This window comes from Salmo trutta, chromosome 15, assembly GCF_901001165.1.
Source record: "Salmo trutta chromosome 15, fSalTru1.1, whole genome shotgun sequence".
In the NCBI taxonomy this organism is placed as follows: Eukaryota; Metazoa; Chordata; class Actinopteri; order Salmoniformes; family Salmonidae; genus Salmo; species Salmo trutta.
The window spans coordinates 6,952,693-6,972,049 of record NC_042971.1 but is presented as its reverse complement, the minus strand read 5'-3'; the positions used below and the strand labels follow the sequence as shown (position 1 = coordinate 6,972,049).

General features: G+C 41.5%; 1 protein-coding gene across 1 annotated transcript in view; it reads left to right on the top strand.

Annotated features, from left to right (window-relative positions):
- The first annotated feature begins 6,621 nt into the window (after window positions 1-6,621).
- The window catches only part of LOC115149608 (zinc finger protein 271-like), a 73,872-nt gene continuing 61,136 nt past the window's right edge, over window positions 6,622-19,357 (top strand). Inside the window, exons 1-2 of the mRNA XM_029692560.1 lie at window positions 6,622-6,651; window positions 8,916-9,858. Coding sequence (XP_029548420.1) covers window positions 6,622-6,651; window positions 8,916-9,858 — 973 coding nt within the window. The remainder of the gene's footprint in view (window positions 6,652-8,915; window positions 9,859-19,357) is intronic.

Below are 19,357 nucleotides of genomic sequence, written 5' to 3'. Positions count from 1 at the left end.
CTTGCCTGCCTATTGAATTTGGAATGCACTGTACTGTTCATCTCTGAAACTCACTTAGATAATTCCTTTGATACAGCAGTAGCAATACAGGGACATAACATCTACAGGGTCCTACAGTAGGTCTATGTTGTTATTAGGTGAAGTTATGGGTCCTACAGTAGGTCTATGTTGTTATTAGATGAAGTTATGGGTCCTACAGTAGGTCTATATTGTTATTAGGTGAAGTTATGGGTCCTACAGTAGGTCTATGTTATTGTTAGGTGAAGTTATGGGTCCTACAGTAGGTCTATGTTATTGTTAGGGGAAGTTATGGGTCCTACAGTAGGTCTGTGTTATTGTTAGGTGAAGTTATGGGTCCTACAGTAGGTCTATGTTATTGTTAGGTGAAGTTATGGGTCCTACAGTAGGTCTATGTTATTGTTAGGTGAAGTTATGGGTCCTACAGTAGGTCTATGTTATTGTTAGGTGAAGTTATGGGTCCTACAGTAGGTCTATGTTGTTATTAGGTTAAGTTATGGGTCCTACAGTAGGTCTATGTTATTGTTAGGGGAAGTTATGGGTCCTACAGTAGGTCTATATTGTTATTAGGTGAAGTTATGGGTCCTACAGTAGGTCTATGTTATTGTTAGGTGAAGTTATGGGTCCTACAGTAGGTCTATGTTATTGTTAGGTGAAGTTATGGGTCCTACAGTAGGTCTATGTTGTTGTTAGGTGAAGTTATGGGTCCTACAGTAGGTCTATGTTATTGTTAGGTGAAGTTATGGGCCAAACACTTAGTTTAACCCGATGTTAATCTCAATGTGACACAGATCCGCTATTTTTCTTTTAAATATAGCCAAAACATTAATTAGAGGCTAACCAGCTAATTAGCTACTAGCTATTTAGTCATAGTTAGCCACTGTTAGCGGCCTTTACCCTCTGCTCAGGCACCAGCCGCTTTTAGCCTGGATAATACCTGCCAGCCTCGGACTGTTTTTCTCCACTACAACGCCGGATTCCTGCCGTAAACCCTGGACCTTTACCCCTGATCATCACAGCTAGCTAGCTGCCACTGAGTGACCCAGCCCCAAAAGCTAGCCCTGAGCCCGGCGCATCTCCCGGCTTGCAAACAAATTTACCACAACTACAATACCTCTTTCGCCATCTGGCCCGGTCCCTTCGTCGATACGGCGCCCCGCCGTACCACCGCGACTGGTCCGCAGACGTAATTCCATCCGCTGTGCCTTCAACCGGCCTTTGACGGACGTCGGAGCAGATGCTTCTACTTACCCTTACCCTTAACTTTAAACGCTGTGTCTCCCGCTTGCTAGCATAGCAACGACTACCCCGCGGCTTCCCTGTTCCATCTATTGTTGTACACTGGACCCTATGATCACTTAGCTACATAGCTGATGCCTGCTGGACTGTTCATTTATCTCCACTTGGTTTACCTTTGTTTATCTGTTGGCCCTATTCCGAACTCAGGCCCTGTGTGTAGTTAATCGACCCTCTCTGCTCATTCATCGCCATTTTACCTGTTGTTGTCGTCTTAGCTGATTAACTGTTGTTGTCTTACCCGTTGTTGTCTTAGCTAGCTCTCCCAATCAACACGGGTGATTGCTTTATGCCTCGCTTTATGTCTCTCTCAAATGTCAATATGCCATGTATACTGTTGTTTAGGATAGTTATCATTGTTTTAGTTTACTGCGGAGCCCCTAGTCCCACTGTACATGCCTTAGATACCTCCTTTGTCCCACCTCCCACACATGCGGTGACCTCACCCAGTATAACCAGCATGTTCAGAGATGCAACCTCTCTTATCATCACTCAGTGCCTGGGCTCACCTCCACCCCACCTTACCCCTGTCTGCACATTATGCCCTGAATCTATTCTACCACGCCCAGAAATCTGCTCCTTTTATTCTCTGTCCCCAACGCATTAGATGACCAGTTTTGCTAGCCTTTCGCCGTACCCTCATCCTACTCCTCCTCTGTTCCTCGGGTGATGTGGAGGCGAACCCAGGCCCCGCGTGTCCCCAGGCACTCTCATTTGTTGACTTCTGTAATCGAAAAAGCTTTGGTTTCATGCATGTTAACATCAGAAGCCTCCTCCCTAAGTTTGTTTTATTCACTGCTTTAGCATACTCCGCCAACCCTGATGTCCTTGCCGTGTCTGAATCCTGGCTTTGGAAGGCCATCAAAAATTCTGAAATTTCCATACCCAACTACAATATTTTCCGTCAAGATAGAACTGCCAAAGGAGGAGGAGTTGCAATCTACTGCAGAGATAGCTTGCAAAGTTCTGTCATACTTTCCAGGTCTATGCCCAAACAGTTTGAACTTGTAATTTAAAAAATGAATCTCCAGAAATAAGTCTCTCACTGTTGCCAACTGTTATAGACCCCCCTCAGCTCCCAGCTGTGCCCTGGACACCATATGTGAATTGATTGCCCCCCATCTATCTTCAAAGTTCGTTCTGTTAGGTGACCTAAACTGGGATATGCTTAACACCCCGGTCGTCCTGCAATCTAAGCTAAATGCCCTCAATCTCACACAAATTATCAAGGAAACCACCAGGTACAACCCTAAATCCGTAAACATGGGCACCCTCATAGAAATTATCCTGACCAACTTGCCCTCCAAATACACCTCTGCTGTTTTCAATCAGGATCTCAGCGATCACTGCCTCATTGCCTGCATCCGCTATGGGTCCGCGATCAAACGACCACCCCTCATCACTGTCAAACGCTCCCTAAAACACTTCTGCGAGCAGGCCTTTCTAATTGACCTGGCCCGGGTATCCTGGAAGGATATTGACCGCATCCCGTCAGTCGAGGATGCCTGGTCGTTCTTTAAAAGTAATTTCCCCACCATCTTAAATAAGCTTGCCCCTTTCAAAAAATGTAGAACTAAGAACAGATATAGCCCTTGATTCACTCCAGACCTGACTGCCCTTGACCAGCACAAAAACATATTGTGGTGGACTGCAATAGCATCGAATAGTCCCCACGATATGCAACTGTTCAGGGAAGTCAGGAACCAATACACACAATCAGTCAGGAAAGCAAAGGCTAGCTTTTTCAAACAGAAATTTGCATCCTGTAGCTCTAACTCCAAAAAGTTTTGGGACACTGTAAAGTCCATGGAGAACAAGAGCACCTCGTCCCAGCTGCCCACTGCACTGAGGCTAGGAAACACTGTCACCACCGATAACTCCACGATAATCGAGAATTTCAATAAGCATTTCTCTACGGCTGGCCATGCTTTCTTCCTGGCTACCCCAACCCCGGCCTACAGCTCCACACCCCCCACAGCTACTTGCCCGAGCCTCCCCAGCTTCTCCTTCACCCAAATCCAGATAGCAGATATTCTGAAAGAGCTGCAAAACCTGGACCCGTACAAATCAGCTGGGCTAGACAATCTAGACCCTCTCTTTCTAAAACTATCCGCTGCCATTGTTGCAACCCTTATTACCAGTCTGTTCAACCTCTTTCGTATCGTCCGAGATCCCTAAAGATCGGAAAGCTGCCGTGGTCGTCCCCCTCGTCAAAGGGGGTGACACTCTAGACCCAAACTGTTACAGACCTATTTCCATCCTGTCCTACCTTTTCTAAAGTCTTCGAAAGCCAAGTTAATAAACAGATCACTGACCATTTATTATCCCACCGTACCTTCTCCGCTGTGCAATCCGGTTTCCGAGCTGATCACGGGTGCACCTCAGCCACGATCAAGGTACTAAAAGATATCATAACCGCCATCGATAAAAGACAGTACTGTGCAGCCGTCTTCATTGACCTGGCCAAGGCTTTTGACTCTGTCAATCACCGTATTCTTATCGACAGACTCAATAGCCTTGGTTTCTCAAATGACTGCCTCGCCTGGTTCACCAACTACTTCGCAGACAGAGTTCAGTGTTTCAAATCGGAGGGCCTGTTGTCCGGACCTCTGGCAGTCTCTATGGGGGTACCACAGGGTTCAATTCTCGGGCCGACTCTTTTCTCTGTATATATCAACGATGTCGCTCTTGCTGTGGGTGATTCCCTAATCCACCTCTACGCAGACGACACCGTTCTGTATACATCTGGCCCTTCTTTGGACACATTGTTAAAACTTCTTAGGGCTAGGGGGCAGTATTGAGAATTTTGAAAAAAATATGTGCCCATTTTTAACTGCCTCCTACACCAACTCAGAATCTAGAATATGCATATTATTGTTCAGGTTTGGATAGAAAACACTCTGAATTTTCTAAAACTGTTTGAATGGTGTCTGTAAGTATAACAGAACTCATATGGCAGTCAAAACCCTGAGACAGATTCTGACAGGAAGTGGATACCTGATGTGTTGAATTACCTTTAAGCCTATGCCATTGAAACACACAGGGGCTTATTAATGTTTGAGCACTTCCTATTGCTTCCACTAGATGTCACCAGCCTTTACAAAGTGTTTTGAGTCTTCTACTGTGAGATCTGACCGAACAAGAGCCATGGAACGGTGATGGCCGATTAGACTCTGGCGCGCGAGTTCATGTTGGGTACTCTCGTTCCAATACGTTTTAAAAGAGAACGCAATCGTCCGCCTTGAATATTATTCATGTTCTGGTTAAAAAAGGCACTAATGATTTATGCTATACAACGTTTGACATGTTTGAACGAACGTAAATATTTTTTTTCCCCTCGTTCATGAAGTGAAGTCCGGCGGGCATAGATCATGTGCTAACAACACAGAGCTTTTTGGACATAAATGATGAGCTTTTTCGAACAAAACTACATTCGTTATGGACCTGGGATTCCTGGAAGTGACATCTGATGAAGAGAATCAAAGGTAATGGATTATTTACATAGTATTTTCGATTTTAGATCTCTCCAACATGGCGGTTAGTCTGTATCGCAAAGCGTATTTTTCTGGGCGCAGTGCTCAGATTATTGCAAAGTGTGATTTCCCAGTAAGGTTATTTTTAAATCTGGCAAGCCGGTTGCGTTCAAGAGATGTAAATCTATAATTCTTTGAATGACAATATAATATTTTACCAATTTTTTCGAATAGTAATTATTTAATTTGTTGTGCTGACTTGACTGCCGGTTATTGGAGGGAAACGATTTCCTGAACATCAACGCCATAGTAAAACGCTGTTTTTGGATATAAATATGAACTTGATAGAACTAAAAATGCATGTATTGTCTAACGTCCTAGGAGTGTCATCTGATGGAGATTGTCAAAGGTTAGTGCATAATTTTAGCTGATTTTCTGGTTTTGGTGACGCCTGTCTTTGAATTGACAAAACATTACACACAGCTATTGTCAATGTACTCTCCTAACATAATCTAACTTTATGCTTTCGCCGTAAAGCCTTTTTGAAATCGGACAACGTGGTTAGATTAAGGAGATGTTTATCTTTCAAAGGGTGTAAGATAGTTGTATGTTTGAAAAATTTGAATTTTGACATTTAATTGGTTTCAAATTTGCCGCTCTTAATATGCACCTGTTGTTGATAGGGTGCACCACGGGTGGCACGCTTGCGTCCCACATAGCCCCAAGAGGTTAACTAACCTCCAAACGAGCTTCAATGCCATACAACACTCCTTCTGTGGCCTCCAACTGCTCTTAAACGCTAGTAAAACCAAATGCATGCTTTCAACCGTTTGCTGCCAGCAACCGCCCGCCCGACTAGCATCACTACTCTGGACGGTTCTGACCTAGAATACGTGGACAACTACAAATTCCTAGGTGTCTGGCTAGACTGTAAACTCTCCTTCCAGACTCATAGCAAACATCTCCAAAATCAAATCATGAATCGGCTTTCTATTTCGCAACAAAGCCTCCTTCAGTCACTCCGCCAAACTTACCCTAGTAAAACTGACTATCCTACCGATCCTCGACTTCGGCGATGTCATCTACAAAATAGCTTCCAATACTCTACTTAGACTACATACAATTTGCTATTACAGTGCCATCTGTTTTGTTACCAAAGCCCCTTATACCACCCACCATTGTGACCTGTATGCTCTAGTCGGCTGGCCCTGGCCACATATTCGTCGCCAGTCCCACTGGCTCCAGGTCATCTATAAGCCTATGCTTCGTAAAGCTCCGCCTTATCTCAGCTCACTGGTCACGATAACAACACCCACCCGTAGCACGCGCTCCAGCAGGTAAATCTCACTGGTCATCCCCAAAGCCAACACCTCCTTTGGCCGCCTTTCCTTCCAGTTCTCTGCTGCCAATGACTGGAACAAATTGCAAAACTTGGTGAAGTTGGAGACTTACATTTCCCTCACTAACTTTAAACATCAGCTATCTGAGCAGCTAACCGATCGCTGCAGCTGTACATAGTCCATCTGTAAATAGCCCATCCAATCTACCTACCTCATCCCCATATTGTTTTATTTACTTTGCTGCTTTTTTTGCGCACCAGTATCTCTACTTGCACATCGTCATCTGCTCATCTATCACTCCAGTGTTAATCTGCTAAATTGTAATTACTTCGCTACTATGGCCTATTTTATTGCCTTACCTCCTTACTCCATTTGCACACACTGTATATAGATTTTTCTATTGTGTTATTGACTGTACTTTTGTTTATCCAACGTGTAACTGTTGTTTTTTTGTCGCACTGCTTTGCTTTATCTTGGCCAGGTCACAGTTGTAAATGAGAACTTGTTCTCGACTGGCCACCTGGGTAAATAAAGATGAAAATAATATATATCTTTTTTTTTACTTTATTGACAACACCCAAATGGATACTGTCATTAACACAGTTCTTCAATAATTACACATAACTCATAATACTGTAGCAAACATTATATTAACCTGTTGGGGATAGGGGGCAGTATTTGCACGGCCGGATAAAAAAACGTACCCGATTTAATCTGATTATTACTCCTGCCCAGAAACTAGAATATGCATATAATTATTAACTTTGGATAGAAAACACTCCAAAGTTTCTAAAACTGTTTTAATGGTGTCTGTGAGTATAACAGAACTCATTTGGCAGGCCAAAACCTGAGAAGATTCCAAACAGGAAGCGCTCTCTCTGACCATTTCATGGCCTTCTTGATCATCTCTAACCAAAACAGGGGATCTCTGGCATGACGTGACATTTTCTAACGCTCCCATAGGCTCTCAGAAGGCGGCAGAAATTTGAATGGTTGCTTTGGAGCCCCAGGCTGAAACACATTAGCGCCTTTTGTAAGTGGTCTATCAGAGGACAATGAGAATGGCGTGCGCGTGCACGAGACGACTCCATTTTTACTTTCTCTTTCTTTGAACGTATACAGGGTTTCCCGGTCGGAATATTACCGCTTTTTTTACGAGAAAAATAGCATAAAAATTGATTTTAAACAGCGGTTGACATGCTTCGAAGTACGGTAATGGAATATTTTGAATTTTTTTGTCACGAAATGCGCCGTGCGCATGACCCTTATTTACCTTTCGGATAGTGTCTTGAACGCACGAACAAAACGCCGCTATTTGGATATAACTATGGATTATTTTGAACCAAACCAACATTTGTTATTGAAGTAGAAGTCCTGGGAGTGCATTCTGACGAAGACAGCAAAGGTAATCAAACTTTTCTAATAGTAAATCGGAGTTTGGTGAGTACCACACTTGGTGGGTGTCAAAATAGCTAGCCTGTGATGGCCGGGCTATGTACTCAGAATATTGCAAAATGTGCTTTCACCGAAAAGCTATTTTAAAATCGGACATAGCGAGTGCATAAAGGAGTTCTGTATCTATAATTCTTAAAATAATTATGTTTTTTGTGAATGTTTATCGTGAGTAATTTAGTAAATTCACCGGAAGTTTGCGGGGGGTATGCTAGTTCTGAACGTCACATGCTAATGTAAAAAGCTGGTTTTTGATATAAATATGAACTTGATTGAACAAAATATGCATGTATTGTATAACATAATGTACTAGGATTGTCATCTGATGAAGATCATCAAAGGTTAGTGCTGCATTTAGCTGTGGTTTTGGTTTTTGTGACATTATATGCTAGCTTGAAAAATGGGTGTCTGATTATTTCTGGCTGGGTACTCTGCTGACATAATCTAATGTTTTGCTTTCGTTGTAAAGCCTTTTTGAAATCCAACAGTGTGGTTAGATAAAGGAGAGTCTTGTCTTTAAAATGGTGTAAAATAGTCATATGTTTGAGAAATTGAAGTAATAGCATTTCTAAGGTATTTGAATATCGCGCCACGGGATTCAACTGGCTGAGCGTCCCACCTAGCCCATAGAGGTTAAACAGGACATTCAAACGAGCCTTACAATTATAATCCAAAGTAGTGTGAAATGCACTCATAACCAACCTGGAAATGGAGGTTACTCCCCTGAGTTTTCCCCCATTCACATTCAGAATACATTGTGAGAAACTAAAATCTTTGCTCACCATTTTTGCTCCAGGCAGATATACTACATCCATAACTATCGGTTTCCTCATTAGCAGGGAGGAGTTTCTGCAATCAAATTGCCCTTGTGCCACAATTTTAGCAAACACAGAAAGGGGCCTATATTGGAGACCAAAAGTCGTCTGGCACACTGCTTAGAGTTTCAACAACATGAATAACTTATTTCTAGCCTACAATCATCTATGTCACTACTAATGTGAAAACAAGACAAAATATGACTATTCTTGCTCATTTTAAGGCAAATGTCAAATAATTTTAACATTCATTACAAACGTCAATTGTTGTCCAACATCATGGCGCCGCTGTTGGCATCACCTTTTACAGTGGATTTCTGCTGTTGTGGGCCTTTAATCATCTGTCTGACTTTGTTGTTCACACAGGAGAGAAACTTTACTATCGTGGATCCTCTGGGGAGCCTCGACAACATCATGATGCTGAAGAGGCAGAGAAGAGTCTCTCCACACCAGAACACCTCAAGAAACACCTGCAGAGATCCACAGGGAAGAGAACTCACTGCTGCTCTGACTGCGGGAAGAGATTTACTTCCTCATCAGGCATTAAAATTCATCAGAGAACACACACAGGAGAGAAATCTTATAGCTGTGGTCAATGTGGGAAGAGTTTTGGTCAATCTTGCCATCTGACTCAACACAAGAGAATACACACAGGAGAGAAACCTTATAGCTGTGGTCAATGTGGGAAAAGTTTTGGTCAATCTGGCCATCTGGTATCACACCAGAGAACACACACAGGAGAGAAATCGTATAGCTGTGATCAATGTGGGAAGAGTTTTGGTCGATCTGGAGAGCTGACAGTGCACCAGAGAATACACACAGGAGATAAACCTTATAGCTGTGGTCAATGTGGGAAGAATTTTGCTGCATCTAGAACTCTGACACTACACCAGAGAAGACACACAGGAGAGAAATCTTATAGCTGTGATCAATGTGGGAAGAGTTTTACTACATCTTGCTATCTGACTATACACCAGAGAATACACACAGGAGAGAAAGCATATAGCTGTAATCAATGTGGGAAGAGTTTTACTACATCTGGCTCTCTGACTTCACACCAGAGAATACACACAGGAGAGAAACCTTATATCTGTGATCAATGTGGGAATAGTTTTAGTCAATCTAGCTATCTGACAATGCATCAGAGAACGCACAAAGGAGAGAAACCATATATCTGTGGTCAATGTGGGAAGAGTTTTAGTCAATCTAGCTATCTGACAAAGCACCAGAGAATGCACACAGGAGAGAAACCTTATATCTGTGGTCAATGTGGGAAGAGTTTTAGTCAATCTAGCTATCTGACAATGCACCAGAGAACGCACACAGGAGAGAAACCTTATAGCTGTGATCAATGTGGGAAGAGTTTTAGTCAATCTAGCTATCTGACTATACACCGACGAACACACACAGGAGAGAAACCTTATAGCTGTAATCAATGTGGGAAGAGTTTTGTTTCATCTAGCGGTCTGACAGTACACAAGAGAACACACACAGGAGATAAAACTTATAGCTGTGACCAGAGATAATCTGATAAAAGACTTCTGATCAAATATCAGAAAATACATACATGAAGGAGTTGTTTCATGATATCAATGAATTAATGTCACAATGTAGAATGTTTAAACATTGTAGTAGGAGTATTTTAATGATGTCACAATGTAGAACCCTAAACTTTTGTCCCCTGTTCTATTGATTTCAACATGATATGGATATTAGCCTCAGGGGGAAAATCCAGGCTCTGAAATGGAAGAGTACTATTTATGAGATTTAACAAAAAGTGACTAACAAAAAAATAGTTGTGTTACACTTACCATGTTGGTGACCCACTGGAATCAAAATGCACCACTTCAAAATGTATCTGGCTGTTTTCTACATGTTGTCCACTAACAAGTGATGTACACATTCTTCCCAGATTCCGTGTGGTTTTTGAGCTGTTAGTTTTAACAGGACTTGCAACCTCATCTCCCTCCTCTCGCACAATTGATTTCAACATGATATCGATGAGTGATGACAACTAAGTGTTGCGTTCCTTTGTTTAGTGACCCCTAAGTTTAAATGCATCACTCCAAAATGTAGCTGACTGTCTTCTGCATGTTGTCCTCTAACCAGTGAGGTAAAATATATCTCCCATTCCCATTTCCATGTGTTTTTTTAGTTTTGTTAGTTTCAACAGCACGTACAACCTGATTTCCCCCCTAATGGATATCAGTGATTTATTGCTGCTTGTGCAGTTTTATAAGGTGCTTGTTTTAAAAAAAATCCAAGTAATATGATTATTGTGGCAGATGTTTGTGTATATAGCACATTTTATGTTTACATTTTCAATATATCACAAACCGTTTTTGCATATTGGTTATTGATTTGGACACGTTAAAACTGTGTTTTGACATTGGGGATATCCCACCCAGCAAAATGTAATTGAAAAGACTTTGAAAATAAGACTGCAACCAAATATTCCATATTTACATTTCATGTGACATTAAGTAATCATAATTATTTATGTAACCAACTGACAATTTTTGGTACAATTATATTGACATTGTTGCCCTGCTTTTATAATATCAGGGTTAATTCTCAGATGTGCCAATCCAAATGTACTAGAGCATGACATTGGGGACTGGGCCCCGATCCAACAACATGCCTATCTAGTGAACCCTGAAAAGAGAGAGAAGCTCCGCAGTGAGGTGGAAAGTTACTACGGATATTGCAGGAGTTTCCTCTTGAAATCAGACATGTCCGTGGTAAGGACAACTTGGTTGCTGATTGGCTCAAAAAGATTTGTCAAAAAGATTTGTGTTTTGCGTTTAGCCAGTGCGTTGCCATGGATCACAATTTATTTTGACTGCACGTTTTTCTGTATTGGTGATGAGTTTAGTTTGGGCTCGTTCCAAGGGGATGAGAGTTCTAGAAGCTAGTGAGTTTTAGGATTCTATAGTAAGAAAAAAGGTGAAAAAATACTATTGTATATTATTATTATTTAAAAGTACGTGTTTTTTCTTGTTTTTAATTGTTGACAGCCAGTAGACATCATGTTTATATTGGTGAAGGTGAAGCATTGTAGTTGATTTATAATGTGAAATGGAAGTTGTTTTCTGTTGGTGGTGAGCAAACTTGTCCAACGAAAATATAGGATATATTTGTTGTCTTAAAGGGGAAGGTGTTACAGGCTTTGGTTTTTCCATTTATGTTTTGAGGTTGGACTTTAGCACGTCTAGCTCGTTAGCACTGATTGGTGTCAGAATGTGTTACACCTGTGCCTGCTTGTCCATCTCGTTATGGTTGAATATTGCATCCAATTGTTAATATTTTAATCAATGGATTTTCCTTGGAATGTTCCGTAGTCTTTCAGTTGTGTAGTAAATATCCGTTTATTTTCATTGTTTTTTCCTGTGAAGCCATTGCGTTGCATCCATGTCTGAAAAGTGCTGTATAAATAAAGCTTGATTTGATTTGAGAATATTGCAAAACAAAGGAACCCAATGATTGACAATCAACAGACTTCATTATTTTAAAATTTTATTTAACCTTTATTTAATTAGTCGGTTAACCTCTAGAGGACCCCTTCCCGCTCTGATCCCGCTAACGGGATTCATTGACAAGATACCATGGCGGGAAATTCAAAACTGCAAGAATCTAATCATTACAATTTCTCAAACAATCAACTATTTTTCACCATTTGAAAGATAAACATCTCCTAAATCCAACCACATTGTCCGATTTCAAAGAGGCTTTACGGCGAAGCATAAAGTTAGGTTATGTTAGGAGAGTACATTGAAAATAGCTGTGTGTAATGTTTTGTCAATTCAAAGACAGGCGTCACCAAAAGCAGAAAACCAGCTAAAATTATGCACTAACCTTTGACAATCTTCATCAGATGACACTCCTAGGACATTATGTTATACAATACATGCATTTTTTGTTCCATCAAGTTCATATTTATATCCAAAAACAGCATTTTACAGTGGCGGTGAAATACAGAATTTATTTTCCCTCAAATGCTTCCGGTGAATCAGCGTTACAATTTACAAAATTACTATTCGAAAACATTGGTAAATTATAATATTGTCATTCAAAGAATTATAGATTAACATCTCATAAATGCTACCGCATTGCCAGATTTCAAAATAACTTTACTGGGAAATCACACTTTGCAATAAACGGGGTGCTATGCTAAGAACAATAGGCAGATATACAGGTTAGCACCATCTTGGAACCATCTAATATCAATAATACTATTGTAAATTTATTACATTTGATTATCTTCATCAGAAGGAACTTCCAGGAATCCCAGATCCACAACAAATGTGGTTTCTTTCGACAAAGTTCATAATTTATGTCCAAATAACTTGTTGTTCCATGTTAGCGCGTTCAGTAGGCTCCTCAAAATGTAGGGGGGGGGAGTCACGACGAAAAGTTACAAAAAATAAATCTATTTACGTTCGTTCAAACATGTCAAACGTTGTTTAGCATCAATCTTTAGGGCCATTTTTAACGTGAAACATCAGTAATATTTCAACCCGACCTCTCCTGTGTCTTGAAAAACGTTTTGCAAAATGTCTTGCCTCACAGGAAACGCATGTGCGCACAATAATGAAGTGACGACATCCCAGGGACGTCAACTTCCCTTCCTTGTCATCCGGTCTCTGTTCATCATAGACGCTTCAAACAACTTTATAAAGATCGTTGACATCTAGTGGAAGCCGTAGGAAGTGCAAAATGAATCCTTTGTCACTGTGTGATCTATTAGCAATGACTCGAAAATAGTACAGCCACAAAATTCTAATTTCCTGCTTGTATTCTTCTCAGGTTTTTGACTGCCATATGAGTTTTGGTATACTTACAGACACCATTCAAACAGTTTTAGAAAATTCAGAGTGTTTTCTATCCAAATATGTTAATAATATGCATATCCTAGCTTCTGAGTTGGTGTAGGAGGCAGTTAAAAATGGGCGCATATTGTTTTCTAAATTCTCAATACTGCCCCCTAGCCCCAACAGAACAAATTCTTATTTACAATGATTGCCTACCAGGGAACAGTGGGTTAACTGCCTTGTTCAGGGGCAGAACAACATATACTGCTTAAAAAAATAAAGGGAACACTAAAATAACACGTCCTAGATCTGAATGAATGAAATAATCTTATCAAATACTTTTTTCTTTGCATAGTTGAATGTGCTGACAACAAAATCACACACAAATAATCAATGGAAATCCAATTTATCAACCCATGGAGGTCTGGATTTGGAGTCACACTCAAAATTAAAGTGGAAAACCACACTACAGGCTGATCCAACTTTGATGTAATGTCCTTAAAACAAGTCAAAATGAGGCTCAGTAGTGTGTGTGGCCTCCACGTGCCTGTATGACCTCCCTACAATGCCTGGGCATGCTCCTGATGAGGTGGCGGATGGTCTCCTGAGGGATCTCCTCCCAGACCTGGACTAAAGCATCCGCCAACTCCTGGACAGTCTGTGGTGCAACGTGGCGTTGGTGGATGGAGCGAGACATGATGTCCCAGATGTGCTCAAATGGATTCAGGTCTGGGGAACGGGCGGGCCAGTGCATAGCATCAATGCCTTCCTCTTGCAGGAACTGCTGACACACTCCAGCCACATGAGGTCTAGCATTGTCTTGCATTAGGAGGAACCCAGGGCCAACCGCACTAGCATATGGTCTCACAAGGGGTCTGAGGATCTCATCTCGGTACCTAATGGCAGTCAGGCTACCTCTGGCGAGCACATGGAGTGCTGTGCGGCCCCCCAAAGAAATGCCACCCCACACCATGACTGACCCACCGCCAAACCGGTCATGCTGGAGGATGTTGCAGGCAGCAGAACGTTCTCCACGGCGTCTCCAGACTCTGTCACATCTGTCACGTGCTCAGTGTGAACCTGCTTTCATCTGTGAAGAGCACAGGGTGCCAGTGGCGAATTTGCCAATCTTGGTGTTCTCTGGCAAATGCCAAACGTCCTGCACGGTGTTGGGCTGTAAGCACAACCCCCACCTGTGGACGTCGGGCCCTCATACCACCCTCATGGAGTCTGTTTCTGACCGTTTGAGCAGACACATGCACATGTGGCCTGCTGGAGGTCCTTTTGCAGGGCTCTGGCAGTGCTCCTCCTTGCACAAAGGCGGAGGTAGCAGTCTTGCTGCTGGGTTGTTGCCCTCCTACGGCCTCCTCCACGTCTCCTGATGTACTGGCCTGTCTCCTGGTAGCGCCTCCATGCTCTGGACACTACGCTGACAGACACAGCAAACCTTCTTGCCACAGCTCGCATTGATGTGCCATCCTGAATGAGCTGCACTACCTGAGCCACTTGTGTGGGTTGTAGACTCCATCTCATGCTACCACTAGAGTGAAAGCACCGCCAGCATTCAAAAGTGACCAAAACATCAGCCAGGAAGCATAGGAACTGAGAAGTGGTCTGTGGTCCCCACCTGCAGAACCACTCCTTTATTGGGGGTGTCTTGCTAATTGCCTATAATTTCCACCTATTGTCTATTCCATTTGCACAACAGCATGTGAAATGTATTGTCAATCAGTGTTGCTTCCTAAGTGGACTGTTTGATTTCACAGAAGTGTGATTGACTTGGAGTTACATTGTGTTGTTTAAGTGTTCCCTTTATTTATTTTGAGCAGTGTATTTTTACCTTGTCAGCTCTAACCACTAGGCTACCTGCCGCCCTCTTGCATAACCAATGAGCACATATCTTAGTATGAAAAACAGTATCAATTCAGTATATCTTCCACTATGTCAAAACAGTATCACTTTTCAACCAACCCAGTGCATTTGTTGAAACTGAAAAGTTTTGAAGTCAACAATACGTCAAGGATTCAACAACTGAAAACTGAAACAAACAATTGGATCAAACAGATCAATCCCACTGGACATTAGGTTTCATTCAGACCCTGCAGGGTTTAGATTAAGCCAGAACTAGTTAAACTAGGATATTTAAGTAGCTTTCGTGATCGTGTCTTAAATTTGGCTTAGTTAGTCGGAGACTGGAGTCAGGTAAGTAAGCCTAAATGAGAACACCTGGGTTAATCCTGATTAGGTTCAGTATGAACACCTGGGTTAATCCTGATTAGGTTCACTATGAACACCTGGGTTAATCCTGATTAGGTCCAGTATGAACACCTGGGTTAATCCTGATTAGGTTCAGTATGAACACCTGGGCTAATCCTGATTAGGTTCAGTATGAACACCTGGGTTAATCCTGATTAGGTTCAGCATGAAAACCTGGGTTAAGCCTGATTAGGTTCAGTATGAACACCTGGATTAATCCTGATTAGGTTCAGTATGAACACCTGGGTTAATCCTGATTAGGTTCAGTATGAACACCTGGGTTAATCCTGATTAGGTTCAGTATGAACACATGCTGTTGGTCTAGTGGTGCTCATTAAAACCCGGAATAGAAAACACCAATACTGGTGTGAATCTGGAGACGAAACAATGGCAGAGGCAAAAATAATTTGTTCAAAAAAACTTTAGTGTGCATGAAAAAACACTCCAAAACCTATGTTGTCAAACCATCCAGTTATTGAAGGTAAAACCACACTGCTGCTACTGAGCAGTAGAACAAGAGGGTTGGGCTGCAATTTGCAGTGAATTCAATGGAAATGTAACCACAAGAAGAGTACAACAACTAGAGGTGAGATATCTGCATTATTATCAGGATTACAAGAAGAAACAACAACTAGAGGTGAGATATCTGCATTATTATCAGGATTACAGGAAGAAACAACAACTAGAGGTGAGATATCTGCATTATTATCAGGATTACAGGAAGAAACAACAACTAGAGGTGAGATATCTGCATTATTATCAGGATTACAGGAAGAAACAACAACTAGAGGTGAGATATCTGCATTATTATCAGGATTACAAGAAGAAACAACAACTAGAGGTGAGATATCTGCAATATTATCAGGATTACAAGAAGAAACAACAACTAGAGGTGAGATATCTGCATTATTATCAGGATTACAAGAAGAAACAACAACTAGAGGTGAGATATCTGCATTATTATCAGGATTACAGGAAGAAACAACAACTAGAGGTGAGATATCTGCATTATTATCAGGATTACAAGAAGAAACAACAACTAGAGGTGAGATATCTGCATTATTATCAGGATTACAAGAAGAAACAACAACTAGAGGTGAGATATCTGCATTATTATCAGGATTACAAGAAGAAACAACAACTAGAGGTGAGATATCTGCATTATTATCAGGATTACAAGAAGAAACAACAACTAGAGGTGAGATATCTGCATTATTATCAGGATTACAAGAAGAAACAACAACTAGAGGTGAGATATCTGCATTATTATCAGGATTACAAGAAGAAACAACAACTAGAGGTGAGATATCTGCATTATTATCAGGATTACAAGAAGAAACAACAACTACAGGTGAGATATCTGCATTATTATCAGGATTACAAGAAGAAACAACAACTAGAGGTGAGATATCTGCATTATTATCAGGATTACAAGAAGAAACAACAACTAGAGGTGAGATATCTGCATTATTATCAGGATTACAAGAAGAAACAACAACTAGAGGTGAGATATCTGCATTATTATCAGGATTACAAGAAGAAACAACAACTAGAGGTGAGATATCTGCATTATTATCAGGATTACAAGAAGAAACAACACAAGAGGTGAGATATCTGCATTATTATCAGGATTACAGAAGAAACAACAACTAGAGGTGAGATATCTGCATTATTATCAGGATTACAAGAAGAAACAACAACTAGAGGTGAGATATCTGCATTATTATCAGGATTACAAGAAGAAACAACAACTAGAGGTGAGATATCTGCATTATTATCAGGATTACAAGAAGAAACAACAACTAGAGGTGAGATATCTGCATTATTATCAGGATTACAGGAAGAAACAACAACTAGAGGTGAGATATCTGCATTATTATCAGGATTACAAGAAGAAACAACAACTAGAGGTGAGATATCTGCATTATTATCAGGATTACAAGAAGAAACAACAACTAGAGGTGAGATATCTGCATTATTATCAGGATTACAAGAAGAAACAACAACTAGAGGTGAGATATCTGCATTATTATCAGGATTACAAGAAGAAACAACAACTAGAGGTGAGATATCTGCATTATTATCAGGATTACAAGAAGAAACAACAACTAGAGGTGAGATATCTGCATTATTATCAGGATTACAAGAAGAAACAACAACTAGAGGTGAGATATCTGCATTATTATCAGGATTACAGGAAGAAAAAACAACTAGAGGTGAGATATCTGCATTATTATCAGGATTACAAGAAGAAACAACAACTAGAGGTGAGATATCTGCATTATTATCAGGATTACAAGAAGAAACAACAACTAGAGGTGAGATATCTGCATTATTATCAGTATTACAGGAAGAAACAACAACTAGAGGTGAGATAGCCTTCCCTGTAGCTCAGTTGGTAGAGCATGGTGTTTGCAACGCCAGGGTTGTGGGTTCGATTCCCACGGGGGGCCAGCACAGAAAAAAATGTATGAAATGTATGCATTCACTGCTGTAAGTCGCTCTGGATAAGAGCGTCTGCTAAATGACTAAAATGTAAAAATCTAAAAATGTAAATATCTGCATTATTATCAGTATTACACATTTCTCATATTCATATTTTTGTGACATCACTTTTATTATTAAATGATGTCTGCCTTTTATAGACTCTGTGGAAGAACCTTAAACTGACTTTAAAAAGAGAGAAAGCAGAGATCAGAAGAGAGAGATTTACTACTGGTGGTGGACCACCAAAACAAGACAACACTGATGAACTGAGTGACTTCCTGTCAGGAAAAATAGAGCAGCAGCAACCTCTGGATGGTATACCAGATGATGACCAACCTCTGGATGGTATACCAGACGATGACCAACCTCTGGATGGTATACCAGATGATGACCAACCTCTGGATGGTATACCAGACGATGACCAACCTCTGGATGGTATACCAGACGATGACCAACCTCTGGATGGTATACCAGACGATGACCAACCTCTGGATGGTATACAAGACGATGACCAACCTCTGGATGGTATACCAGACGATGACCAACCTCTGGATGGTATACCAGACGATGACCAACCTCTGGATGGTATACCAGACGATGACCAACCTCTGGATGGTATACCAGACGATGACCAACCTCTGGATGGTATACCAGACGATGACCAACCTCTGGATGGTATACCAGACGATGACCAACCTCTGAATGGTATACCAGACGATGACCAACCTCTGGATGGTATACCAGACGATGACCAACCTCTGGATGGTATACCAGATGATCACCAACAGGTTTGAAGAGCCAGCACACAGTGAGGGTGGAATGTGAACAGGTTGGAAGAGCCAGTACACAGTGAGGGTGGAATATGAACAGGTTGGAAGAGCCAGTACACAGTGAGGGTGGAATGTGAACAGGTTGGAAGAGCCAGTACACAGTGAGGGTGGAATGTGAACAGGTTGGAAGAGCCAGTACACAGTGAGGGTGTAATGTGAACAGGTTGGAAGAGCCAGTACACAGTGAGGGTGGAATGTGAACAGGTTGGAAGAGCCAGTACACAGTGAGGGTGGAATGTGAACAGGTTGGAAGAGCCAGTACACAGTGAGGGTGTAATGTGAGCAGGTTGGAAGAGCCAGTACACAGTGAGGGTGGAATGTGAACAGGTTGGAAGAGCCAGTACACAGTGATTGTGGAATGTGAACAGGTTGGAAGAGCCAGTACACAGTGAGGGTGTAATGTGAACAGGTTGGAAGAGCCAGTACACAGTGAGGGTGTAATGTGAACAGGTTGGAATAGCCAGTACACAGTGAGGGTGTAATGTGAACAGGTTGGAAGAGCCAGTACACAGTGAGGGTAGAATGTGAACAGGTTGGAAGAGCCAGTACACAGTGAGGGTGGAATGTGAACAGGTTGGA